The sequence below is a fragment of the Aspergillus pseudoviridinutans genome (genome assembly GCF_018340605.1).
Source record: "Aspergillus pseudoviridinutans IFM 55266 DNA, scaffold_5, whole genome shotgun sequence".
Classification (NCBI taxonomy): domain Eukaryota; kingdom Fungi; phylum Ascomycota; class Eurotiomycetes; order Eurotiales; family Aspergillaceae; genus Aspergillus; species Aspergillus pseudoviridinutans.
The window spans coordinates 2112715-2138448 of NW_025091285.1; the positions used below are offsets into that span (position 1 = coordinate 2112715).

Genomic DNA, 25734 nt, shown 5'->3' on the forward strand with positions numbered 1-25734 from the left:
AAACGACTGTAGAAACCCGCAACTAGACATATATGACACGGCTATGCAATTGCGCAAATAATCAGAAACAAAATCTGACTCCGTAGACATGTTTTTGTAATTTTCCTTTTGCATTTTTCGTGCTTTCGTCCTTCCAACTAAAATCGCGAGTAACGCTGCTTGGTCCGGTACATGGTGAAACCGACATACGCACCGACGACGGCAGCAAGGAACAGCATAAGCTTAAACAGGAACCAACCCCAGCCGCCTTTCTTCTTGGGCACCTTCACGTGGGCCCGGTCTTGTCTGCCATTGCTTGCTGGGCCACGGCCGGAGCCGGCGGCGGCGCTGCCTCCGATGCTGTACAGGTTCTGAGCCTTGACAGAGATGATGTCGTGGTTGTCGCTCAGTTCTCCAGTTTCGGCAGAGAAGCCCAGATAGGAAACGGCAGGGATGGCGATATTGGTCTCGGGGGCGTTCAGGGTGAAGCAGTTGGTCCAGGTGTCCTCAGACTTGTACTGCAAGTCTAGGGTCAGAGACTTGTCCTGGAAGTATGTCAAGCGCGCCTTGGTAGGAATTGAAGCGCCGCGCAGACCACGAGCCTGTCATAAACTTGTTAGCGCAACAGAGATTGACGCGGAGAAAATTAGGTACACTCACCGAACAGCCAGCGACTTCGTTGGCCTTTCCATCATGGGCCTGGTCATAAGGCGTCTTCCCGTCACCCATCATAGCCATGACGTAGGGGAATGACGTTCCGGGACGGTTATTCTTGTACGTATCGAAGAAGATACCCAGTCCTTCGAAGTTGTCTGTCGAGCCGAAGACAGGGCCCTGGGTTGCGCGCTGCTTGGTGAGCCACATAGCAAACCCGTCGCCGTGCAAGTTTCCTTCGCCGTGGATCTTGAACTCGACCTCGATCTGGGTCACACGTCAGATTGTCAAGCCCTCCCCTCATAAGAAAGTCCACCACTAACCTCCCAATTCGTTGCGGTAAGAGGAACCCGAGAGAAGATCCATCCCTGCTGCGATGGTCGATCCGATGTCAGGCGAATGTACCTAGCCCAGTTAGCGCAAGGTTCTCCCCATCTCCAGCTGAGTATTGTCGGGGCTTTGGTCGCATACTTGTCAGCGCGGATGATAGTATCACCACCAAAATCGAACCAGCGGCTTTGGAAGTCCGAATCCAGGTATGGCTATGCAAAGTCAACTACGATGTTCGGATTGAAGCTCGAGCAAATGTCGAGGGGCGGGAGCGAGGACCAACCGGAGCAAGACTATGAGTTCGGAGCTGGTAGAATGCAGGTTAGCGGATCCGAGGGGCATTTGCGCATTCATGGGGAAATGGTCTTCGTACTGGAATGCTCTTGATATTCTCGTCGCCGCTGTAGGCGCTTGTTACCGGGAGGGTAGCTAAGCCAGCGAGGCACAGAAGCGAGGAAAGCCGCGGCAGCAGCATGATGGCCGATGTGATTGGATGGTGTCGGAGAAGCTGGGATAATGAACGACTGTAGTTGTTGCGAGAACGAAAAGGTCAAGCGGTAGAGAGCAGACTGCAGCTAGCGAGCAAGAATAATCAAATTCGAGACTGATCGGCGTGGGTGGGCTCAATGTCACCGGGACATCAGCGAGCTCTAGACAAGTATACTTTCTTGGAGAACAAGCTCAATAGGAGAGGGTAGCTCGGCGAGTGGCAATATGGGGGAAAAAAAATGAACGATAGTGAAGAGGGAGAAAAGGGAGTACACTGCTCAGGTTTCACTGTGTACTGCGAAGAATTGAAAGGAAGCAAGGATCCAAAGAAATGATAGACAACAAAGTATATGACAGATCCATGCCTACACCTCATCGAGTAAACATCCAAGTGTCCACTTCGCCCTGCGTGTGGCGCAGCACTCTCACGAACTGGCGGCCCGCACCAGCCACACTTTTTCCTTTATTCCGAAGATCTTGTCAGCGTCATTATCCAACGTCCTGACTTCAGTCCACATAACCCCTCAATCCACCTCACTTCCTACACTGAATTTCTTCCAGACATCCGCAAAAAGGAAATACAAACACCAAAATGGCCATCTGGGGATCCTCAAGCTCCAACACCGCGTCCTCCAGCGAAGCGGACATCAAAACCCACCTGATGAACCAAGTGCGGCAAGAAGCCGCCGTGACCAACGCCCGGAATCTGATCGGGGTACGTATAGACCTAACCTCCCACACGGCACATTGAATCAAATCCATCTGACCTATGACGGGTTTCCTCCCGCTTGTAGAAAGTCAACGAACACTGCTTCGAAGCCTGCGTCCCCAACCCGGGCACATCGCTGTCCTCCGCCGAACACACCTGTCTCTCGCAGTGCATGGAGAAGTACATCTCCTTCTGGAACGCCGTCAGCCGTGGCTACATTTCGCGTCTCGCGAACGAGAGGAAGGCTTACGGTGGTGGTGCCCTTGACCCATCGTTTATCCAATCTGGGCAGGAATCCAGCCTGTGAGCGCTAACGCATCGGAGCTTGACCTTTGTTGAGGAGGGAGTGGAATGCTGATTGTGTCTGTGATTTCGACATTACGAGGTTTCTTGGTGCTGTTTTCACCCCCTACCTTTAATGGGTTTGTGGTACTTCCAAAAGGCGTTGTTTTCTCTTGCCGTGAGCTTCAACCGGTAAGATTTTTGTACAATACAATATACAGGGTGACGGGTGGATACTATTGTGTAGAGTACTCGTTTAAATTTAAAAAAGGGGCGGCAGAGCCTCCGAGACCGGTTGACAGCCGCATCGGACGCAAGACGTCTGGTCTGTATTTGATGATATTCAGATTTGACGCCTACCTTTTCCACTTGTTCAAGACATCGAAAATATGTACATTATACAGGACTGAAGACGAAATTGACGCATATAGAAAGACAACGGATGGGGCCAAGTGTGACCTTTATCCCATTACCATAACCAACACTCACCCACTCAGGTGTGCCAGCGCGAAGAGAAGACGTAAAGAAAAGGACATGGACAGCTTTCAGGCTTCCAAGACTTCAGAAATGTATACCTCAGGCGACACACGATAACCAACGACAAGCCCGATCATCCAGGATCCAGCAGCCGACCAAAGATTCTCCAGACAAACACCACCGACATGTTCAAAGGCTAAACTTCGAACCCAATAAAAGAACGGAATATTGGACACCCTGAATTCCAAGAGATTCTCTCAGATAAGTCAATGCCGAAAGAAGGTAAGGATCAGTCCATGTGGAAGCCACGAAACTTTTTGCAGTGGTAAAATCCAATAGAGCTCCACAGGCACGCTCTGGGCATATTCGCAAGCCTGGAGCATCATGGTCGAGTCATGAGAGAGACTAAAGTCGTAGACAAGCACGACCTTTCAAGAGAAGATAGTACTGAACAGAGCGAAGTTTTTAATTCGAGCCTAAAGTAGTGGCTAGTCCATTTGGATCGTGGGTATCCCCAGTCCAAGATTGGTAAAGTGCAAAGTTCATTGCCCTATCAAAGGTCGTATATTGGGCTAAAAGTCGGGGAAAAGGTGACCATGCCTGTAGCAAGAGTTCCAATTAGTACCCAGATCTAAAATGGTTCGCAACCGGGACACATACACATCATCGCCCTGCTGGCCGTATTGTTCAGTCTCCTCGGGATACCGATCGTATTGACTGGCATCACCCTGACCTCCACGGATAGGGGGTACATAAGGAGCATCAATATCCTTTCTTGCAAGACGATCCCAGGTGACTTCCGCGAACCAAGGGTGGTTCTTCACATCTTCAGAACCTCCATGAAGGTTGCCCAGTCGCTTGGTCAAGTCCGCTGTGATGAGCTGCGAGAGTAAGTCGACAGCGTCCGGGTGAAGGTAGGGCGGGTACTTGACACGACCCCGGAGAATGTTCTCGTAAATCTTGACAGGCGAGCCGCTGTCCCAGAAGGGCGTGAAGCCACACAGCATTTCGAAGATAAGGATTCCAAGTGACCACCTTGGCTCTAGTCAGCCAATGGAAGCGTAGAGCTCATTGAGGGAAATGCCTACCAATCAACCGATTTGTTATATCCCTTAGACGAAACTACTTCGGGAGCAAGATAATCGGGTGTTCCGCAAAGTGTCCAGGTGATGTCAGGCACCTCCTTCGCGAACCCAAAGTCGGTGATCTTCAAGTGACCGTGCCGGTCAAGTAGCAGATTCTCTGGCTTCAGGTCTCGGTAAATAATCTGCTGAGAGTGTAGATACTCCAGTGCAAGAGTAACCTCGGCCGCATAGAACTTGGCGACAGGGTTAGGGAACCGCTGCGATGGGCCCATGACATCAGCCTACTGGAACTTGCATTGATACGGAGGGACGCAGAGAGCACTCACCTGGGATTTGCGAAGTAAACTGAAAAGCTCTCCACCCTCCACAAAATCCATCACCATATACAGATTCCTTGCGTCTTGCCAGGTACCCCACAATGTGATCAAGAATGGATGTCTGACGCGATTGAGCATTCGTCGCTCGTCATTTGTATGCTCGACCTGTTTCATCTTGACCACCTGCGCCTTCTTCAGGACCTTGATTGCGTAGAATCGATGATTATGTTTCGACTGCACCAAATGGACACGACCGAAACTACCCGTACCTAATGTACGTTGGATAGTGAAATCGTCAAGGGAATATTTCCCTTTTGTAGTGCGGGCGCTGGCCTGCTGGGAGTTCGCATGACCTTCGGCAGAAGCCTGTGAAGATCCATGATGATGAGAGGGGTGAAGTATATTGTGTAACTTGGAGGTATGGGTGTGTTGTTGTTGTTGTTGTTGTTGTTGTGGCTGTTGCTGCTGGTGTTGTTGTAGGTGGTGGAGGCCCGGGTTGTGGTGGGAGGAGGGATGGGGTTGCGTCACGGCGGATTGCATGGAGGCAGCTTGACCCTCGGAAATTTGATCTGTACCTGGAGAGCGATTGGGAGTGTCGTTGGATGAGCTATGAGGCTGAGCAGCAGAGGAGGTTGCGGAATTATTGCTGGTGTTACTGGTGGCCGAATGTTGATGAGGGTGGGTTTGTTCGTTGTGCTGCTGCTGCTGGTGGAGGTGGTCGGCAGAGTTGGGTGACGTCTGTGTCTGGGCCGCTGTGGGTGACGAACTTGATTCCAGTTCTTTAGAGAGGGTATGCGAATCCTTCGTCCGCCGTTTCTTCAAGAGGCCTCCTAAAGTCGGCATCGAGGATATGAGAGTTAAGAGTATAAGAGGTCAGAGATAAGGTGAAACATAGACCATAGGGTGGTGAGTGGCAGGGTAGGTTAGGGGGTGCGGGTGTTTTGTGTGAGAGAAATCAGCCCCTCTTCTCTTCTGGCTTGGGGAAGCTTTCAAAGAGGGGGGAGACACAAGACACACGAGGGAGCGAGAGATGGCTCTGGCGCGGATACTGCGGACGCCTCCCGGGGGCTGGAGACAACCAGATGGAGTCAATTGACCCCCCCGATCGTGCGTTACAGAACACCCCAAAGTCGAATGCTGAGCTGGGCTGGAGATTGATTGCTTCTTGCTTCTTTCTTCTTGCTCCGTGACTTTTTGCTTATATCTCGAGGTCAATTGATCGGGAATGTTCAATCCCTCCTCGTAGACTATATCTAGACTCTAGAGGTGGTCGCGGTACCGAGTAAATTGAGGGAAGCCAAGAGAGTGGGGAAGGGCTAGTTCATAGTCAAGATGACGATGACGACGATGCTGTTCCTTGCTGATGATAAAGGATGTGATGATAATATAGCGTTGCTGTAAGGTTTTAAAGTCGGGATAAGTAGCCTTCTCATTTGGTCGACGCTATCTGGGTCGTCAATTTATTCTCCAATTAGCAAGTCGATGAAGAAACTACGCAATATACCTCTCGCTCTAAATTCGCATCATTTGAGAGGAATTGAGTCCGTAGACCATGATAGACAAGATTTTATGACGTTCTACGAAAGAGTTGCAGCGTGCGCAGAGTGGAGAGTAACCTCTCAGACACTATGAGATCATCACTCAATGTCAAGATCCTTCGACCCTTCGGGACCATGTATCACTGAGATCATGACTGGGCCACCACAACTTCAGGTCCTATTTGCCGCTGGGTTACTCGAGCATTGATATGAGATTTTGATATACTGTCGAATTTCAACATTTTATACCTACCAGACGACAATTGCCAAACGTCTCAATTCCTTCCAGCTGTAGAGTGGTAGATCCTACAGAAGGCTCCGTCTTGGTGACTTCATTACCCCCAGCGGATCCCCGGAAGGCCCCGCTTCAAGGGCTGTTGTGCCCAACCGGCAATATTCCCCAAATTAATTGCCTGCCTAGTGTGCAGCAGCGTCTTTAGCGATGCAAGTCATTTCTTCGTGAATTCTGATCTCATGCCAGGGGGCAGATACTTGTACATCAACGAACCAAACCTCCTTAGACAATAGCATCAGAACAGCATGTCCCTGCACAGTAAGACTTGTCCTCAAAACGCCATACCAACCCCTTCCTCATAACTAAATACGATAATGAGCCATGTTCTTCTTGATCTCATCCACTATCTCAATCGCCTCCAGGGCATTTCGCGCCTCAAAATCGTACCGCTTCTGCTCATTGGCATCGTTGCCCCGTAGAACAACGACCCGGAAGTTCTTCGGGTGTCGCCGGCTCACTTTGCATCCCACCACATCGTTGAAGCTGATCGATCGGGTTTTGGTGTCGGATGCTGCCTTGCCCGTATCCCCGGGCATGATGTGCATGTAATCATTGTCAAAGGTCAAGATGCGATGGTTCGATGTCGTGAAGGACATTGACTGCTTTCGAAACACATGATAGCGCCGGTAGTAACCACCCGTAAGTTCTTGGGTTTGGGTGAGTGGATGTAGCATGCTTGGTCCGCTCTTCTTGCTCTTCTTGCTTGCAGCGTTGTGTTTGTTATCGATGAGCAACGGCGCATTGGGCGATGAACTTCCTGGGGAGCCAGTTAATGATAGAGGCCCCGCCCCGAATCGACGCCGTACAAGGTCGAGGTCGGTAATATTACCCAGAGCCTCCACTGTCCGGTCAAGCGGCGCTATCGTGTTGGATCCAGCCACTTTGAGAATGTAATTGCCCTTGTCGAGCGCCCATCTTTTGCAGACCGAGTCCAAAATTTCTGCTATATAGCTGTCGGTAGAGGTGTTCAGAGTTGTAACGTGAGTGGCAGCATCCAGGTTCATGAACCGGATCTTCAGTGTTTTGGAGACGCCCATTCGAGGTGTAGCATGGGACGTAGGCACCGCGGGCCGGTCAGCTGGAGTCAAGGTATTGTCGTTCAAAGCCGATGAGAACGGCTGTCCCAGAATGGGATTCACGCGAGCTGCTGGGGCCTTACTCTGCGGAGTCGGCTGGATGAGTGGCATAGTCGGCGCTGTAGGCGTTGTCACGTTTTCCTCTGAGGGTGCTTCCTGACTGTATTGCGGGAACAGCCGCTCATTCTCTTCGAATTCCTCCTCAGAAGCTTCCACCAAAGCAAATTCGTCATATAGCTTTCCCCTGGACCGGCCCCTCACTCCAGTCGCCCTATTGTTATTGTTCGAAGTGAAGTCTGCTATGTGTGATGCTCGGCTCAGAGGCGGAAAATCATATTCAATCTCCCCATCCTCAACCATCCGTAGAGTCCATCTATTCACATTGAGTTTGTTACGCTCGATGGCTGGCTCGCGACCTTCTTCAGAGTATCTCCAAAGAGCCAGCCCAATAGCCTCCGCAACAGTGACCGGCGCCGGCTGATCTGCAAGCTTGGATTCCCTGGCCAACTGAAGGTCAAGAGGTCCTTCGGGGTCAGAGGAGAATGGAAGATAAAGCTTGATGTTTAGGGCATCCGCTAACCCTTTACCGGAAAGCACAGCAAACTTCTCGACAGGATTTGTGGGCGCCTTCATGCGTGCTTTAAGCGCTTGCGTCAGTAAACTGGTAGGTTGCAGTCTGCTGATGGGGCGTGGCGGTGGCAGATTTTGCAACTCCGGTGCTGGAGTTTTGGGTTTCCTTGGAGATGCAGTCTGAGATCCAGCTCCGTTCTGTAGCTTATGCATCAACGCAACAGGCGAGGATGAATCTAAACCACCAGTGATCCCGACGTCTTCCAACAGCGAGCCGGAACCAGCCGTTGCGTCGAACTCGGATGAGAGCACAGATCCTTCAGACTCAGCGCCAGAGTCCTCGGCGGCCTCGCTGAGCCCTCCAAGCGTCATAGTGTCAACATTCCTGTTGCCAGTGCTTCGAGGCGGGGCCTGGTATTCTATGATTTTGTCCTTGGTCGAGAATTGAATTTGTCGCCTCTTAAATGAAGGATCCATTTCGTTGGTCTCGTTATCTGTGGACAGGTCGCTACTGGTAGTAGTGTCTCGTCGCGGTCGTCCCTCATTCACGTTCACTGCTGTCCCCAATGATCCAGTGCGGAAATGGGTTCCTGGTGCTGGGTGTGAGGGGGATGTGACCATGACTTCCGGCCCCTCATGACGATCAGACGAACGGATGGGCGAAGATCCGGCTCGTGTTCGGATCGGCATCTTGGAGAATTGAATCTGAGAAGCCCTGCTGTAGCATCAGTGTGAGTAATTTCGGTAGAAAAACACAAGATCAGCGCGTGAGCAGAAGACATGCTACCGCACACTAACCTCCGAGTGCTGTCTCCATCATCGTCGCTCTCGTCACTCAAGTCACTGCTATCATCCTCGTCCGCTTCTCTTTGTTTCTGCTGTTCGCTCTGTTGGCGATCCCGACGGCGCGTCCGTTTCCCACTCCGGCCCTGGTGCCGACGGCCGATCACATCCACGCTGCTTTTGCCAGTGACCATGCCCCCTTCTTCGTCTTCTCCGTAATCCCCAAAATTGGATCTGCGCAAGGTGTTGGCATCTCTTGAAGCACCGAAGCGATAGTACTCTGAGGAGACGGCGGCCGTGGTCGGAATAGGAGGGGAAGACGCTCTCCTTGCTTGCGCTGCTGCGGCTTGGCTGTTGGGGTTGGTTGGTCCTGAGAACCATCCGGCGGCACGAAAGCCGGGCGTATTGAGGACGGAGTTATTCACATTGATAAGCCGTTCGCCAACTCCATCCTTGATCGTCGAAAGATATGAGGTGCGTAATTGCCAAATGGTAAAGCTGACGATCAGTTAGTGCCCGAGTCGCGACCATAATACACAAAGCAGATCGGGGCGCAGTGGAGATGGCAACTTACTCATCATTATGTAGGAGAGACATCTTCTCAGCGTAACTTACTCAGCGCCCAAGATTATGCTCGTGACGCTATTGGAATCGGGCAACAGATATTGAACACAGGAAGACACCATGTAATAGTCCAAACCGCAATGAGACGCAGGGGCGTGATGAAGGGAAGATATGTGCTGAGCACATGGAGCAGATAATCAAGATGAAAGCCAGTTCACCACAAGCAGGTCCAGCCTGTTTATTCAAAACAAAAAGAATAGAAGGAATGTACCCTTGGGGTAGTTGGTTTAAGGAATTGATGGCGGGGGTGAGAATGAACTGATCGTCCTGATGAGGAGTAGACTAGTAGCTACCGGAAGGAGGCCGCATTCTGTGGCGGTGCTCCCCAAAACATCACTATGTACTCCGTACTACTCCGCAGATCGGCCAAGCCCCTAGCCTGGCTCCTTCACACAAAACCAGGTCTAAAGTATGGACCCTATCTACGGAGTATAATTACTTGAGAGACAGTTTCTTCTGATGTATCTTAATCACTGCGTAAAAGAGTATAAATATGTCATTCGGTGTATCACAGTCAGGCTTCAAATATGATACATTAATCAGTGATGATATGGAACCGCTTCGCACATACAATTCTTTAACTCAATATCTTGCCAGAAGCTCATAGAAGTAGACAACAAATCCCGGGAGCCATCATAAAGCGAAACAGGTACATCTCAGGCCTTTGCCTTGGTCTTTCGGCCTTTTCCTTTCTTAGGTTTCTCGTCATCGTCGATGAAATCGTCGTCGGGGTTCACTTTTTTGCCCTTTTTGCCTTTGCCAGACGCGCCTTTCTGCGTCGCTGATTTCTTGGGCACACGGACATACTTGTCTTTCTTCAAATCAAGTTCTTCGCTTTCATCGTTATCCTGTGCGTCGTCTTCGAGGACCTCTGCCTCATCCGATTCCTCAATGGCATCTTCGATGTCCGGCTTTTCCTTTGGCATCTTTTTTGGAACCGCAACACTGCTGGCTTTCATGAATGGTAGTGGATGTGATCGCTGGTTGTACAAACGTGTGAAGGTGGCTTTTGTTTGTGTTTCCAGCTTGACGTTGGACTCGTCCATAGGACCCAGGCCAAGCTCAACCAGAGCATCCCAGTCATCTCGCGTGAGGAAATAACTGTCCATAAAATCAATGACATCTTCGACGCTGTCTTTGCCTTCATCCATCAACCTGCGAACCGATTTGTTCCAGAGGAGCGGAATGTATTGCTGTCTGATCTCATCGCGGTCACCAGAAGCACGGAGACGCATATGACCTTGAATTTCCTTAACATAACGCCAGAGTTTCCCTGCACATGCCATGTCAGTAACGAAAAGGAAATACTGCATCACACAGACATACCTTGTTTACTATTCTGCCCCAGCCAGCTAGTAAAGCCGGGACGCTCCACCATGTTGCCGTAAATGAAGCTTGCGGGCCGAACGAAACTGAAAACAGCATGAGTCGGCATAAGGCTCCATTGCTGCTGCGTTCCATGAATCATCCTATCGACAAGATCACCATCACTGATACTAGAGGCTGCATTGTCCGCCAATTCAAGCAGCTTTAACTTCTGTTCCTTGCCCTGGTAATTGCCAGCTAGCGTTGGCCTGGTTCTCAGGTAGTTCTCTTGAAGCATCAGATAACTGAACTCATGATCATTGAAGTACAGCTCGATTTTGTCACCCAGAGTGGTTTTGGAGCTCGGAGCGAAGGTCTGGGCATTTAAGATCTTGCTGACAATGTCCCACGGCTTCAGGATCACATGCTTCTGCCATGCTTTGGACATTTCTTTTCCTTTGTCAAAGTCAAGATGCTGCTGGTCTAATCTGACAGTTGAAAGCATGTTGATGACTTGCCGAATATCAGCGTTGGTTCCTTCGATGAGACTATCCAATACCGGAGGTGGAATCTTTAAGCCTTCCCTGAAGCAGATAGTCGAGAGTCTGGCTCTGATTTGCTCGGCTGTCGGACGCCTGAAAGGCAGCTCATATGTGACGTGATCGAAGGGCTTCATCTTCGGCAACCTTCGCTCGTTGCAGATTAGAATCAAGGGTATGTGGGTTTTCTTCGCCAGGGAAACCAAAGCGCCCACGCCGCCTCGATCTCCAGCAGACATTCCATCAACTTCATCCATTATGAGAACCAGATTCTTTTTCGTGCTTTCGATTTTCTTGCCTTCGCCGGAAAAATAACCTTGCAGGGAGGTTGTGTCTAACATATCAAGGAGACTGCTTTCCACGAGCTTCTTACTCCTTGTATCACTCGCGTTGGTTTCGACAACATCATAGCCTTCGAGCTTAGCTACCAGATGCGCTGCCGTCGTTTTCCCTACCCCAGGAGGTCCATGGATCATCACGGCACGATAGACCCCAGATCCATCTTTTCCGGGTCTTGAAAAGTTGAACTTGGCATTCTTGTGCCAATTATGAAGCCAAGTTTGGAGCTTCTCAACAGCACCCTTGTTGCCGCATATCATATTCATGGCCGTCGGGGCATATTTCGTCGTCCAGAGCTGATCATCAACCTTGGCGTCATGAGACGACGAGGGAGCTTGAGACCCTGCAGATGCTTTAGGTGTCATTGTTTCTTTAGCCTTGAGCTTCCGCTTCTCTTCTGCTTCGATTTCAGCAGCCATTGCTTTGATCTTGTCCTCTTCGGCCTTCTTCTTCGCCGCGTGTTTCTCAGCTGCCTTTGAGTCCCCACCATTGGGGGGGAGTCGCCGGATAAGTTCAAACAGCCCTTCCTCATTAATCGTTTTCAATTTGTGATCCTGAATTTTTTTGAGTTTGTTGGGTCCAGCATCGCTTCCCAGAACCACATAGCTGGTTTTTGAGCTAGGTGCTGTGGTAACTTTGCCACCGTACTTTTTGACCAAGTTCTGACCTTCTTCGCGACCGAGGGTATCAAGAACACCAGTGAAGACAAAGGATAATCCAGCCAAGCAGTTTTCAGCGCCAACAGGCAATTCTGTGGTCCCGCCTGCTACAGGATCTCGCGATCTTTGCGTGGCAGCAAAGTTGAACTTCGCCTTCTCGCCCGATGGCGGTGGTGGGGAAGGCGGTTTGATTGTCGGTATGCTGTCGAATATATCCTGGATTTCCTTGCTCTCTGGCTCGTCCTTTTTAGTAGCCGCTCCTCTCTGCTTTTTGGCAGCGGGAGCCGACGCGGCTGTTTTTGCGCGCGTAGGACCTTTCGAGGCTTTAGAATCCTCATAATCTTCATCCCGATCAACGGCCTCAGACTTTCGTTTCTGKCCAGTGCGCGAGGTTTTCGCCGGTTCTGCGGGTGTGTCCTTCATGGCCACGTCGGCTGACTCGGCTGTACTGGCGTTCTTTCTGCGCGATGACTTGCCGGAAGCCGCACTGGCCGGTTTGATTTCCATTTCCTCAAAGTCATCATCTTCGCCGTGCTCATCCTCTTCAACGTAGTCGTCGTCGTATTTACCTGGTTTCCGATAGTCTGTCGCGAAAATGTCATCGCCTCCTAAGTCATCGTCGTCATCTAAAACAACGGTGCTCTTTTTGGCCGTCCTGCGGGAGCGTTGTCTGGGTGATTGCTCGACGGTCTTTGTATTCGTCGTTTCAGGAGCGTTCTCAGCGTCAAGGCCATTGAGAGATGCAGTATCAGAGGGCCGGGCATCCTTAGTCTTCATTGCATCTGCGTTTTTTCCAGGTTTTGTTTTCTTTTTTGAGGATGCAAAATAGTCTGAAGTGGTCGTTGGCTGCCCTTGGGACTCAGCTGGTTTACTTCAGAAGTTGTTAGTGATACACCAGCAGCGCGAAACGGTCTTTCACATACGGCGTGCTCGTTGCCCTTGACTTTGGCGCAGGTGACTTGGGTTTCAATTCCTCTTCTTCATCACTGTCATCGACAACCTTTCTGCTTCCTGTTATATCGCTTAGTAAATATGACCCGAAATTATCGTTCCATGGCCGAACATACGTTTCTTTCTAGCGGTTGAAGCATCCTGCAATCAAAGAACTGAGTCTCAGCGACACTTCTTATTCCACTATGGCGGGATCCGAGTGTCATTTCTGACTTAAGGTATCAGCTTACCTCTTTCTTTGCTGGCGGTTTCGCAGGAGACGCACTAGAGCCCTGGCTGGACTTGCCACCAAAGAAGTTCCTAATGTCGGTAGGCATCGTGGTAATGTATCAATTCCGAGCACGACATGCAATCTGAGGAGGTGAGAGCGTAGTTAAAATAAAAAGTAGGCCCAAACAGGCAGCCTCCGGCTTCTCACATCTACCTGATAATCATTTCGAGCTCGGCTCGGAAACGCGAATGACGCGCCTGCCACCCTGCAAGCTGGTTCGCCGACGTGATCTAATTTGGTTACATAAGCCGCAATCTCGTGGCACGTGCGCAGCACACTCTGCCGTTTTGGGATCCAGAAGACATCGGGTATGCAGATGTGCCGATAGCCAGAAAGTCTGCGGTCCCTTGAATCTGTCCAACTCATACAGAAGGGCCCGGTAGTTCGTTGCAATGGGTCCTCAAATCAAGATGTTGGCAGGTCCCCAAATGGCTTTTATCCGGCCTACCTGTGAGGCTTCCTGGTGTTTCTTATAAAACTTTTCGTCTTCCGCACATTGAACTGACATCGGTTCTATAGGTCTATCGTCACCCTTTGGGGCCTTCCAACTGTCACGATGCTTCTCGACCTCATCGCCCGCTCTTGATTGGCTCACACCGAAGTTCATGGAAAGGTCAAAGTCTCCGAAAGGTCGACCACATGTCCCTACCGGCGGATCCTCTCGTGGTACAACTGTCGTCTGGGGTGACTACGGATTGCGGATGAAGGATCATGATCGCCGGCTACCTGCTGCATCTCTTAAGCTTGCGGAGGAAACAATCAAGCGACGACTTAGAGGTATGAATTATACCTTGTACAAGCGTGTCAGTGCCAACATTGGTGTATACACCAAGGGCAATGAGCAACGTATGGGTAAGGGTAAGGGAAAGTTCGACTACTGGACTGCAAGAGTTGCCGTCAGCAGAATCGTTTTCGAACTCAAGGGTGATCTACACGAAAAGATTGCGAGGGAAGCTTTCCGACTGGCAGGCCACAAGTTACCCGGTATGGTTTTGTCCCGTGCTATGGAAGAATTGCGAATCCTAATTTTCGTATACAAACAGGTCTCTGGGAATTTGTGAAGAAGGGTGACCCGCCTGTTGTCGGTATCACCAAACTCGGCAACGGTGTCACTCTTGAAAGCCTCAAAAGACCACGGAGGAGTCCGGCCCTAGGTACAGACAATATGGCCACACCTCCCAACTCCACATCATCTAGCTCATCCACTTCTCCTTAAACCCCCGCCGCTATCACCCTATGTTATTCACGCCTTCTTAGCGTCGCTTAAGCGCCGACGCCGGAACCAGGTCCATACCCCTGTTGACTCCTCGTCTTCGCCGCTGATTCATCCTCCTTCGAGTCTTGTGTATACTATTGTCAGCCGCAGATTCTCAGTGATATTTGTACGCTCACCGTTTCATGCCTTCATCCACGGAGTTAAATAGAAGGAAAATGCAAGAGTATTATACCTTTATCTGTTTGTACGGAAATGTTAGATGCGAATTCGCCCTCAAGCCTCTGCGCCTCCTCGTTGTCCTCATTGTCCTCATCTCTCAGCTTCTGGCCGTTGTTGTCAGAATCAAAATAAGTCCTCATTTCGCTTTTCGTGTGTGGCGAGTTTACTACATTCCGGTCAGACACAAGCGACATGAACCGGGCGCAAATGGGCATGAGAGTCATTAGAGTACCACCCAACTGTCCCGTTTGTTTGTGCGGGGTCTCTGTAAATAACCGAATGGATTCATACCTGGTCCCCGAAGTTAGTCTATGTATCCCGCGAAGGAAATAAGTTGCAAGTCTCGCAGCAGTACGTACGGGGTGTTCTCTCCACCGGGTTCAATGTCCAAAAGGTTGGGGTTAGACATGGCTAGTAGGATCCTGAAGAAGAAAGGGGGAACGAATTTGCTAAGTGAATAGTAATCGATGCTTCAATTGCTTGCTGATATCTTCATAGCTATTGTGACCCTTCGGCGGGTCAACTCAATTTATAGGGTCATGGTAGCTATGACGTACACCATCGTGGAGTCCACCAAGTTCATGTTTGCAACTTGATCACTTTTTGCAAGAGATCTTCAAGCGTGCAAGATACATAACATGAGGAAATCCCATTCGGATTTGGTATGTAAAAAAACGAGTCTACTGCTGTGCATTGACGAAATGACACCGTTCTCTGCGCATTGACCGAGTCACCTCAATTTATGGAGTAGGTATTACAGAGTATGCAAACGGGTATCACAAGGGTCAATCCATCAATGCAATCAATACGTCTCATTTCTAGGATACAGTCCATTTTATACATTCATTAGTCATGGCAAAAGATATGTTAGAAGTCCATGCCCATCAAGTAACTGCGAAATTTCGTCAGCAATTGGTCAAAGTGCTCGCGCGGTAGATGGAAGATCCAACCTTTCGTAGATGCGCATAAACTTGGCAACGAATGCCTCTAGGTGAAAAATCACTTTCTGTACCCGGTGTAAGCATATTCTCTGTGTTGGTTAGGCAGACGACCCTTACGCTTCCTTGAGTGATTCTGTGCTCGTAGAATGCGGACCATTTAATTACGTCCGGCTTCAATGCATCGTCGACTCTTGCAACTAACTTGAAAGTCAGAGTCTGTGAAATTGTTAGCAGGAGTCATTTCGGACGTGGACGAGTTCGGCAGTCGAACCTTGATGATCGTCGTAGGTGGTATGCAGTGGGTGAGGAGGTCATATAACCGCGCGCGGACCTGCAGCAAACGGGCCGGTGACCGCTCAGCGAGTATCTCATCTGCAATTAATGAGATAAGAGCTTCCCAGTCAGGCGGGGGAATTGGCGTATTGTCCGTGACCTTCTCACTGATTGAGTAGCATTGTTAGTTATATACCGGCAATCACAAACAGTACGGAGTACCCACGTCTGAGCATATATCGCCTCGAACATGAGAAGTGCTCGCCGAAGATTGCGATCGCTCTCCTTGGCTATTCTCTTGTTGAGCCCAGGGGCCTCCGACCAGCCTTCCCTTTTACCAGCGTTCTGTAATACCGAGCAGATTTGTTCTTCCGTAGGTGCGGCGACCCTGACCAGCAGAGTTCGAGAACGGATCGGAGCAATAATGTTCGACGTGCTATTTGCCAGCAGGATCAGTCTCAGGTTGGGACTGTATTTCTCCATCGTTCGTCTCAGCGCCGCTTGCGCATCCCGAGTCAAATGATCCGCCTCGTTGATGACAACGACCTTGAACCGTTGTTTCGCAGATAAATCAACCTGTTGAGTCTGCGCGACCTCCTTAAGCAGCTCTTGGATGACTACCCGGTCATAGTTGCCAACATCGGATGGGGTGATCTCCAGATGGTAGACAGATGATACGATATTGAACTCAAGTTTCCGATTGCTTGTCGTTTGGAAAACTCTGGCGTCAATCTTGATTTTCTCTACTCCCGAGCCGTACAACTCCTTCAGTGTCGCAATCACGCGAGTTTTCTTGCCTGCACCAGACGGCCCATACATCAGGAGATGAGGGAAATCACCACTTTGAGCCTGCGGAGATTCAAGAAGAGAGTCAATGCTTTGTTCATCATTCAGCAGCAATCCCAGGCGTATCTTACCAACGACTTTAGACGTGCGGAAAGCTCATGATGGTACGATAAAGAATCAAGCGAACGAGGCCGCAATTTATCCACTAAAAGAGCCATCTTGTTACCTCTATCTGCAATTGTATACGAACTCCAGTATAGTAAAAAGACAGATCAGCGGCCGTTGCAGAGTATATCGTTTAGAGCCGATACGCGTTTATTCGTGACGCGTGAGCTTAATTGGTGGCCCGTGCACACTGCCCAAAGTTCCAACCTTGAGTACAAGCCACACGTGATCCGGGTAAAGCTGCATGTTCCTAAGTCCAACTAGACTAACATGAACAATTCGGTCCTCGCCTTCGAAAATCAAGCGGGTAGGGTGCTTCGTGTTTTATATGGAGGGAATCTTTTCACATATCTTGTTCAAAGACACGCTAGTTCTACCTGAAAGGTTATATGTACAATTACACGCGTTTGTATGATACACCGAAGGACGGCCTTCCCGATATTTTATATCCAAAGCGGCCGTATCCAGAGAGGAGATAGTATTCGTTGTCCATCTAAATGTAATGGACGTAGACACGCCGTCTATGTGGCGAGACTCGGTCAAATCAAGCTCCACGCCAAGAGATGTGTACGCCTCTGGAGTGAGGGAGTTGACCGAATTTCGACTTTTGATGTTGCTTCAAGGCATGGGTCTGATAACATCACGGCTCGAGACCGACGCGAGCCGCTGCGTCCTGAGGGGATTATGAGGCCGGTTTTCTGGAGATTTAAGCAGCGGGTATCGGTTTCAGAACTCCATTGTCGTCATACTTCGCTTCTATGGAGAAGTCAGCGTTCCATCCAACTTCGAGCTTTAGGACTCATTGTTTCTTACTGAAGAAAGTATACGACAAAGTGATGGTGTCAATGCCCTTCATGGCCGGATCTTTCACAAAATCCGGGTCAATGAAGAAGAAGACCGGCATATCAACAGATTCTCCAGCATTCAATTTCTGCTCTTCAAAGCAGAAGCACTGGATCTTGCTGAAATATGGGGCGACCTGACCAGGGGTAACACTGTACGTTGCAACACCGATAATGTCCGTCGGGCCTTTATTCGTCGCAGTATAAAAAGCAAGTGCCGTCTCGCCGGGCAACACACGGACTTCACGCTGCTGTGGTGTAAACTTCCAAGGCAGGACATCCGAAACTGAACCATTGAAGGTAATTCGAAGGCGACGAGCGTCGGCCACTGGCGTTACGCGCGATGAGGTGTCGCCGTCTCCGGCACGGTGTGTAAGTACTGGTTGACCGTTCCAGCCGGTCTGTTGACAAATCTGCAAAGGAAGATTGTTCAGGTTCATGTCTGGACCGAGACCGGCAAACCATTATTCAGGCTTCCACGTACCATTTTATATAGAGGAACGGAGCCATAAGCGAGCGCTAAGGTTCCAACAATGAGACTCGCGGTGTAGTACCTAGACGTCGTCAACCATATCGCTAGTAAGAAGATACCAATATTCATACATTACGGATGCATTCCGTTTCTGCGACTGGGGTGTATTGAAAGGCGCAAACGAGGCATTTTGGTGTAGTCCCTGACGCAAGAACGAATTGTGAGAGAAAAACTTCTTCCCAAAGTCAAAATAGCGCATGTTCAAGCGCCCTGAACATAGACCGGTCCCTGCCGACCGTAAATGTGCCCATTGCAAGGGCGCACGAGCAAACATGACTGTCAATTTTGGTGCTTTGCGGATCTATCGGCGAATGCATCGTCTGAGAAATGGGGCCGACATGAAGATCATGTCACATGATCCTGTCCCCTTATCGATAAGAACTATATAACAGTCCACCAGCAACATTGGAACCTCTCAATACATCCCAACTCGCAAACCTCAATGTCGGGCAGGAGAACGAAAAAGATCTGATCAAGCCGTCAGAGAAGGAAGCAGGAATTTTGTCTGCCGTCCAGTATGACGGACCACGCAAGTTTTGAAGTGACCTGGTTTAGCTGAGCATTCGGTGGTTCTCGAACATATATACATCAACAGAGCTTGACTTTCATCCATGTTCCCGGAATAACCACACCCTTCCCTACCTTGCTTGCTTCTGCGAGTATGATCTGGGTGATTTGATCAATATATGTCCGGGACCAATCCAACGCTTAGGAAGATGCAAAGCGGCCCTTGATGCAGGTGTCACCTTCAAGAAAGGCCAGATCTATATCGTGCAACTATCGGTGACGAGTGACGGCCCCAGCCTAACTCTTAAGCGGACGGTGGATTTGACCTCAGTGTTGGCACGGGATGAACTACTTCTCAACGCCATGTATGACACGGCGGGTAACCTGTGGTTCAGCAGTAGTGGTCTGTGAGCTCAGGACGGCACGGAGACCTCGAACAGAATCCCACCACGATTGGGTGCATGAACGGAGGGCATAATCCATGCACGCCATCTCCTTAACCAAATGGTCGAGAATGGCATAGCTGGCAGCGGGACCAAGGTCTATGTGGTCACAAGGCCTATCCGGGACCGGAAATCATGCCAATGCGACTGATAACCTGTCTGCGTTGGGTCCTGGATCTGAACTCAACCAATGGGTTATGGTCAATGTCGTATGAGGCTGGCGACCCCCAGAAAGCCTGCTCTTTGTCTAAGGCTCTGGAGCAACTCCAGCGGTGCTGGGAGATCAGTACTTAATTTGATTATCTATCATCAGGAAGCGCAAGCAGTCTCAGGACAGGTGCTTCGCCGCGTGCCGATATTCGACGCTGAGGCAAGTAACGTCGACATCGCGCCACTGGCCCATGGTGACGGAGACTGATTGGGTCTACTTTTGTGCAATGTCTACAATCCACCGCCATTGTACTACTCACGCTGATTCTGCTGGTCTGAACGGTGACTTTAACAATCTGACTCAAATGGCTCCCGGAGTCGCGCGCGCGCACGTCGCTGGTGATGGTAGCTCCTGTGAGATTGCCTGAGCAGAAAGACCTTCGAATCCAATCTTTTCCGATTATTCGCACAAGATGTTGGCTTGTCACTGAAGGGCCTTGGGGAGTGAGATGCTGTCGTGCTTGATTGGAGGACTGTTAAGGGTGTTTGGCGAGTCCGCACCGGCGCGGATGGCACTTATAACATTGATTACCAACCTGGCGCAATCCGGCCAGATGAGTATTTTTACCAGAGAGCGATTGGCGGCATTATCAAAATTCATGAAGGGTCCTCATGATTTCTTGCCACAGAGTCGTCAGGTATTTTCCACTCTGTCATTTGAAATGAGCATTTGATCGAGAAACTGTGTACAAGCCACACGAATCTCATGACCCTCATGAGGATATATGTAATGGGCTCTACGTCAACTATTGAGTGCTCCATATTCATTCTGAAATTTTATTCATCGTAGGAAAGGAGAAAGGTCTTAGCAAAGCTTGGTCATTGCGAACTGCTGGCTCACACAGGACCAGTGTTTCAGACCAGTTTCAACTTCCGTCTTTCCCAGGGCAGCGCATCAAAGGCCGTATGTGGATCAGTCGATGATCTAACAGAAATCCGCAGAAATCCTACTCTCATGAGAACCTCCGCTTCGTCCAAAGGTTTTAGAATGAGAAGATCGCAAAATCCACGATGGGGACTCCAGCCTTCCTCTACCCGCCATGCGTCCCCTTGTATAACCATACAAAAATAGTGCTCGATTTCGCTGCCGAACTTGTCCCGCTCTGCCTTTTGGGTATCAACGGACCTGGGAATGCAGCATGGACAATCGAATATCTGTGACTGATCTAGGACCAAAGTCAGGCCAAAAGCTTCTTTGCCGTGTAGTCTTCGGGTAAGTGTCTTAAATCCAATGCAAGAACCCTCCACGAGGATGTGGGATCTGTCCAGGACGTAGCCATACGGGCGTTGGGGATCGGCAAGAGTAATGTAGTGAGATACCAGTATTGGCCGGTATTGCTTCAGCCAGGAGGGATCCTTAGCATGCTCCTGCATTAGATTCTCGGGCCACGCCAGAGCACACGAGCTCACTGCACCATCTACGCTGGCCCAGCTCCAGCTTGGAGCTCTGTACTCCATTGCTGGACGTAAAACACCGTAGGGCCGTGACCAACCAAGCCCGAAGGCGATGTCACTGCTCCAAATGCCCGCGATATACTCGCCCAAAGAGCCGTCATTGATGGCGGCTGCGAGGGGAGCCATGGCGAGTAGTTTGTCGGATGGCACATTGACTGATCCCTTTGAAAAGGCGTCTACACACCGATGCCAGGCCTCGAGTCGTGCCACTCGCTTGCTGATGGCCACCTCGTCCCCAACGTCACCGGCTTCCTTTGTTTGACCTTGGAAAGGCCTGTCGATGTACGGCTGCACGACTCCCTTGACGTAGCGTTGTCGAATTTGCCCGGAGCCTGTCTTTTTGTCGACAATTCCAGAGGCCTCGAACTGAAACCCAGAAGCACACTCCCAGATCAATTGACGCCTCGTGACATGTAAAACTCGCGGAGCTAGCATTCTTTCGACAATCTCCCATCCCCGTCCCACCAGCGGTGACTCCTCAATATCGGATGCCCACCGCAGGAGTCGCCGCCGGAGGTATTTGTCTTTGTTGCGACCTAGTGCAGGAGAATAGAATACCCGTCTGCCATGGAAAATTCCTGAGCCTGCGTCCTCCGCAACTTCCGCTGAAAGCATCAAAGCCGCTTGACCGTATATTTCTGCAATTCGAGCCGGATCGCTGCCCCATTCCTCTCTGGAAGTACAAAGGCTTCGGGTCCACAGATATTGATACCCTAGCTTGCGTGCGATTTCTATCGCGTCTGCCAAAGTCTTCGACAGGGAAGGCACATCTATTGGAGCCGAGAAGACGGTCTTACCCGACTCTCGCTGAATCAAAGACTCGAAATCCCCGGAGCAGTAGCTCAAAACCATGTAAGAACCTGATCTACCGTTCGACGAACACAGCCTGGGAGAAACTGCAGGATCTGCTGGGATCTCAATGATATTCTCCGGCAGTTTAACTGGCAAGGGCTTGGAACAGGTACTATGGGCCGCACATTCAGCAGTCCAAGCTTGAACTCGACTAAAGCACTTCTCGTCCCTTAGGTCGACGGGGATGCGACGAACACGATCGACCTCCTCGTCTAGTGGGCCTGTAAAGATCAGCCTTTCAACAGCGACACTTTCAACATAATCTGTGCACACCCTCATAATCTTCTGAAACGCACTGGTCCAGACACAAGTCGTCCGCACAATAAGTGCAGTTACCAAGCTTCGTCGGCTTCCTCGCGTCCAAGCGGGAACTGTCCAGAAAGATCACTCGCTCGGCAAGCTCATCGAGCCTCGTCGTCCATCGAGTAGACGTCTGCAACACGTTGCAGAAGAATTCGCATGCGTCGCAGCCATTTTCGGCTCTCGTAAGCAGGTCTTTGAACGGTCCTAACTTGATACCAGAATCCGTAAGATCATCTTGCTCAAGATCAAGAGAGTCACAGGTCTCGCAAAGCGGCATATCGAGTTTCAATTTCAATAGAAAACTTGATGATATGAGATTCTGGACACATCAAATCACGTCTGATGGGTTGGAGACGGCCAGATCGCTGTTTATCTTGTTGCGGATTTTAGGCTGCAAGGTGGCTGTGCCGCAGCACATTCTGATGATGACAGATGTCAAATCCAATAGCTTTCTTGGAAGCTTTCTTAAGATAGATTTGTTTCTCGAAGGTTGCCATTGGCCATTTACTGGGACGGAAAAGTCGCCTTCTATGAAAAGTTACTAGTTCAAATACTTCACGATGGTAGAACTTGGGTTATCCACAATCAAGCATATCTCAAGGTAAATGATCACTTCTTACAGAGTTTATTATTCATATCTCATCTATTACTGATGTACAAGAACTCTCTCCTGGAGAATTTCGATCGATAAAGGGAACGCTCTGCGACAACAGACACTCTCTATGGGTGCAATCCAATGTACACTGTCCTCCCTTCACTTCAATATGCTTTTTGCAATGTTCCCGAAAACACCTCTAACCATGCTGGGTCGTTCACGAAGGCAGGTGAAAAGAACGGCAGCGCTGAGAGCAAAAGTGACGCGCTCTCGGGATTGATACTGGGATCATGTTAGTAACTGATGGTACACTCTGAGTAATCGGTGGTCTAGGGAACAAATGATAAAAACAGGATGGAACGATAGGGGGAAATGTAACCATCCCCAAGTCGAGCGAAGTGACGTGAACAAAGCTCATTAACCATACCTTCTTGTCATAATAACGGGGTAACACAGTTGCGGCGGCTCTCGGTGCCACGAACAGCGCAATCTCCTGTCGTTTCCGCGCACTTTCAACCAATATACTCCATCCGCACATGAGACACCCGGCCCCGACACAGAGGCCAGAGTCCCACATCTGTGGTGTTACCGCGTCCCGGCTAAAGATCTTTGGACCAATCCTCGTTCGGGCAAGGCAAACAGAGTAGTAGAAAATGCTCACAAACGAGGCGAGGAAGGTAGATGACCGCAGGGCATCGGTCAGGGCCCGACGCAGAGACGACATCGTTTTCATTGATCGCAGACGGAAGACAACTTGCAGCGGGATATAGGTTGCACAAGCGAATTTGAATGTTCTAGCAAATCGCAAAGCAGCGTGTTTTTCGCAATTGGGACCACAACCCATGTGTACCATTTCGCAGGGGATGGGAACCGTCTTGCTTGGGTCTCCCCACTCTCTAGGCCAGTTGTAATCCTCGCACATATACTCAAGAAGATGTGCCTGGCCAGTATCTTTTCCGTATACGAATATCCCTCGCCTGGCCCGTCGAAGCGCTTCAATGAGACGAATGTCCACTTTTGCCACCTCGCCAATCCACTTCCCATAGGATCTCGGAAGTCTTTCTGGGAGGTAAAACCATGCCCACATTACTACAGCAGAGCTGGCAGCGAAAAGACCTGCGTCAGCAAGCACAGGAGCGACAGACTCAGCTAAAGACCAACGATTTTGACTTCTCCGCAAAGCGCGCCAGCGTGACCATGCCAAACAGACAAGAACATCCATTGCTCTAGTGAAAGTGAAAAGTGTGAGGTCCATAGTCCTCCCGGCAAGATCAGGACTGTATTGAGCCGTGACGTTCTTTTCGGGACTATGGCCAGCATTGTCTCCGTTACCAGTTCCTTGGCTCGAGAGAACATCACTGCTCTGGAGTCTGATAGGCTTCTGATTGAGCAGCTGAAAGCTAAACCAGGCAGAAACGAATGCAGTAACGAAGCGGACGAACCGCAAAAAGCCCCGAGGCTTTATGAAGCCGGGTACTTTACCAATTCTACTGCCGAGAAGCGCACAAAGTCGCAAAAGAAGGATAGGTAAGACAGTCGAGCCCCCAACTAAAAGTGCACAGAACGTCGGAAAACTGTCCAAACGGATAGCATTTGTCAATGTTCGAGACAACTGCACCGGTGAGCATCAGATTATGCTTGGTGACTCTGGCACAACGACAAGCAAGACGGAAGGAATATCAACTACGAGTAGAGCAATCGACGTAGACTGATGACAGGGAAAGGATAACCTACTTCTTCAAGCTTCTCCTTGTTGCTCAATCTATCATCTTTCAGTCGCCGTAAACATGATACGAGTCTTGGTGTTGTTGAGGATAGATAACCTATCGCATATGCGCGCAGGACGCTACAGCAGAGCGAGGTCAGTGATTCGTTGCTAAATGGCCAAGCACCAATGCAAGATATTGAAAAGTTACTCCGTGCCATGCCATAAATGGTAATTTTCAGAAGGATTCTTTCGACTTACGGCTGGAGGATCCGAGCCTTGCTCCTATTCCCACGAGCAAGCATCGGAGTATCCATGATGCCTAAATGTTGTTCAGTTCGTTCTTTCTCATTTATCACAATTCGGACCAATCATGATAATGAATCCAGCCTCGATCAGGCTCAGTGTTTGTTTGACAGGACACCGAGCTTGCCAATCAGAAAATAGGAAATCCGGTCCAGAGACACAGGCAACTCAAGTATGGAATGCTGACATGGATATTAGGTTGCTCGCGAGTAAAGCTGTTGGTATCGAGAAAAGTTCCGTACAGTGAGGAACAGTATTCTGGGTAGTAGTAGCAGTAGTAGACACTAGACAGCTACTACTCCTGTTCGTATGTAGCAAAGTTTCGTATGATCTGCTGTGGATCCGTGCAACGGCAATTTCGACCTCGGTCCTTAGACTACTCCGTAGAACTTAGGGAATTCAAAGACACTGATAGGCTTGAGCCGCTTAACTAAGTTAATTACTGCCCCAGAGTTGTCGGCAGTCACCGGTTCAAGGCTGGTTCAGGGGCAGAAACGTGAGAACTAAGACTAGGCGATGCAATGGCCGACGACGATCATCCGTAAGTACGGAGTAGCAGGAACACAAAGCTGAGGTCTCCCAAGCCTTAATCTTAGAACATTGGGATTCAAATGATCAAGAGATCTAAAAACAGCCACCCCCAAACTTTCCCATAATTTGGAGTGAGTCTGGGAGAAGCGACTCAAAAACCAGTTTCATGATAGTTGGAAGCCATCGCTGCTCTTTCTGCTCTGGGAAATTGTTCCGAGGATATCCATGACAGTAAATTACAAAGGTACAACGACCTGCTCACGAAACTCCCCAGAACAGAGGCGTAATTTTGGTAATATGGTTACGTCACGCGACCTCTAGAACACACGAATTTTTGCATGTGATCGACTCGAAAAGACCGACGGAATCCTCCTTCTCCACCAAACTATGTACCTGTTTGAGACGTCTCCAGGTTCCCATCGTCATATTTCTACTTCTTCCTCTTTTTGCACATGAATCTAAATGCGGGGAACGATCTTGTCGTGTCGTTGATCATCTGTATGATACCCGTTGTTATCAGTTTTTAAACCTACTGCGTACCCCGCGGTCAAGTCTCATTTCTACCTTTTGATCATATTTCG

At 49.8% G+C, this 25734-nt stretch overlaps 10 protein-coding genes across 10 annotated transcripts; 2 read left to right on the forward strand and 8 right to left on the reverse strand.

The window, feature by feature from the left end:
* Positions 1-137: 137 nt before the first annotated feature.
* Positions 138-1438, reverse strand: Asppvi_007794 (legume-like lectin family protein; the record flags this gene model as incomplete). The annotated part of the gene is made up of 6 exons (XM_043303677.1): positions 138-581; positions 640-900; positions 957-1038; positions 1105-1175; positions 1247-1270; positions 1337-1438. The coding sequence occupies 6 exons, from the start codon at positions 1436-1438 to the stop codon at positions 138-140; spliced, it is 984 nt and encodes a 327-aa protein (XP_043159612.1).
* A 606-nt stretch (positions 1439-2044) lies between these two features.
* On the forward strand, positions 2045-2468 carry tim13 (protein translocase subunit TIM13; the record flags this gene model as incomplete). The annotated part of the gene is made up of 2 exons (XM_043303678.1): positions 2045-2167; positions 2247-2468. 2 exons carry the CDS (start codon positions 2045-2047, stop codon positions 2466-2468), a joined length of 345 nt encoding a protein of 114 aa, XP_043159613.1.
* Positions 2469-3492: 1024 nt separating this feature from the next.
* On the reverse strand, positions 3493-5165 carry pkaC (cAMP-dependent protein kinase catalytic subunit pkaC; the record flags this gene model as incomplete). The annotated part of the gene is made up of 4 exons (XM_043303679.1): positions 3493-3520; positions 3581-3955; positions 4009-4262; positions 4332-5165. The coding sequence occupies 4 exons, from the start codon at positions 5163-5165 to the stop codon at positions 3493-3495; spliced, it is 1491 nt and encodes a 496-aa protein (XP_043159614.1).
* Positions 5166-6457: 1292 nt separating this feature from the next.
* Asppvi_007797 (Sin1 family protein) lies at positions 6458-9181 on the reverse strand (the record flags this gene model as incomplete). The annotated part of the gene is made up of 3 exons (XM_043303680.1): positions 6458-8516; positions 8600-9082; positions 9159-9181. 3 exons carry the CDS (start codon positions 9179-9181, stop codon positions 6458-6460), a joined length of 2565 nt encoding a protein of 854 aa, XP_043159615.1.
* Positions 9182-9864: 683 nt separating this feature from the next.
* Asppvi_007798 (replication factor C subunit 1) lies at positions 9865-13318 on the reverse strand (the record flags this gene model as incomplete). Its single annotated transcript, XM_043303681.1, has 5 exons — positions 9865-10481; positions 10535-12921; positions 12974-13061; positions 13118-13142; positions 13232-13318. The coding sequence occupies 5 exons, from the start codon at positions 13316-13318 to the stop codon at positions 9865-9867; spliced, it is 3204 nt and encodes a 1067-aa protein (XP_043159616.1).
* Positions 13319-13664: 346 nt separating this feature from the next.
* On the forward strand, positions 13665-14488 carry Asppvi_007799 (mitochondrial 54S ribosomal protein uL16m; the record flags this gene model as incomplete). Its single annotated transcript, XM_043303682.1, has 3 exons — positions 13665-13722; positions 13792-14256; positions 14316-14488. The coding sequence occupies 3 exons, from the start codon at positions 13665-13667 to the stop codon at positions 14486-14488; spliced, it is 696 nt and encodes a 231-aa protein (XP_043159617.1).
* A 1135-nt stretch (positions 14489-15623) lies between these two features.
* Asppvi_007800 (replication factor C subunit 5) lies at positions 15624-16925 on the reverse strand (the record flags this gene model as incomplete). Its single annotated transcript, XM_043303683.1, has 5 exons — positions 15624-15713; positions 15766-15864; positions 15920-16088; positions 16148-16770; positions 16839-16925. 5 exons carry the CDS (start codon positions 16923-16925, stop codon positions 15624-15626), a joined length of 1068 nt encoding a protein of 355 aa, XP_043159618.1.
* A 653-nt stretch (positions 16926-17578) lies between these two features.
* Positions 17579-18520, reverse strand: Asppvi_007801 (cytochrome c oxidase assembly protein; the record flags this gene model as incomplete). The annotated part of the gene is made up of 4 exons (XM_043303684.1): positions 17579-17628; positions 17686-18127; positions 18199-18268; positions 18318-18520. 4 exons carry the CDS (start codon positions 18518-18520, stop codon positions 17579-17581), a joined length of 765 nt encoding a protein of 254 aa, XP_043159619.1.
* A 1741-nt stretch (positions 18521-20261) lies between these two features.
* On the reverse strand, positions 20262-22293 carry Asppvi_007802 (putative HET domain protein; the record flags this gene model as incomplete). Its single annotated transcript, XM_043303685.1, has 2 exons — positions 20262-21934; positions 21987-22293. The coding sequence occupies 2 exons, from the start codon at positions 22291-22293 to the stop codon at positions 20262-20264; spliced, it is 1980 nt and encodes a 659-aa protein (XP_043159620.1).
* A 477-nt stretch (positions 22294-22770) lies between these two features.
* Positions 22771-24633, reverse strand: Asppvi_007803 (uncharacterized protein; the record flags this gene model as incomplete). The annotated part of the gene is made up of 4 exons (XM_043303686.1): positions 22771-22893; positions 23039-24223; positions 24346-24487; positions 24578-24633. The coding sequence occupies 4 exons, from the start codon at positions 24631-24633 to the stop codon at positions 22771-22773; spliced, it is 1506 nt and encodes a 501-aa protein (XP_043159621.1).
* Positions 24634-25734: the final 1101 nt, after the last annotated feature.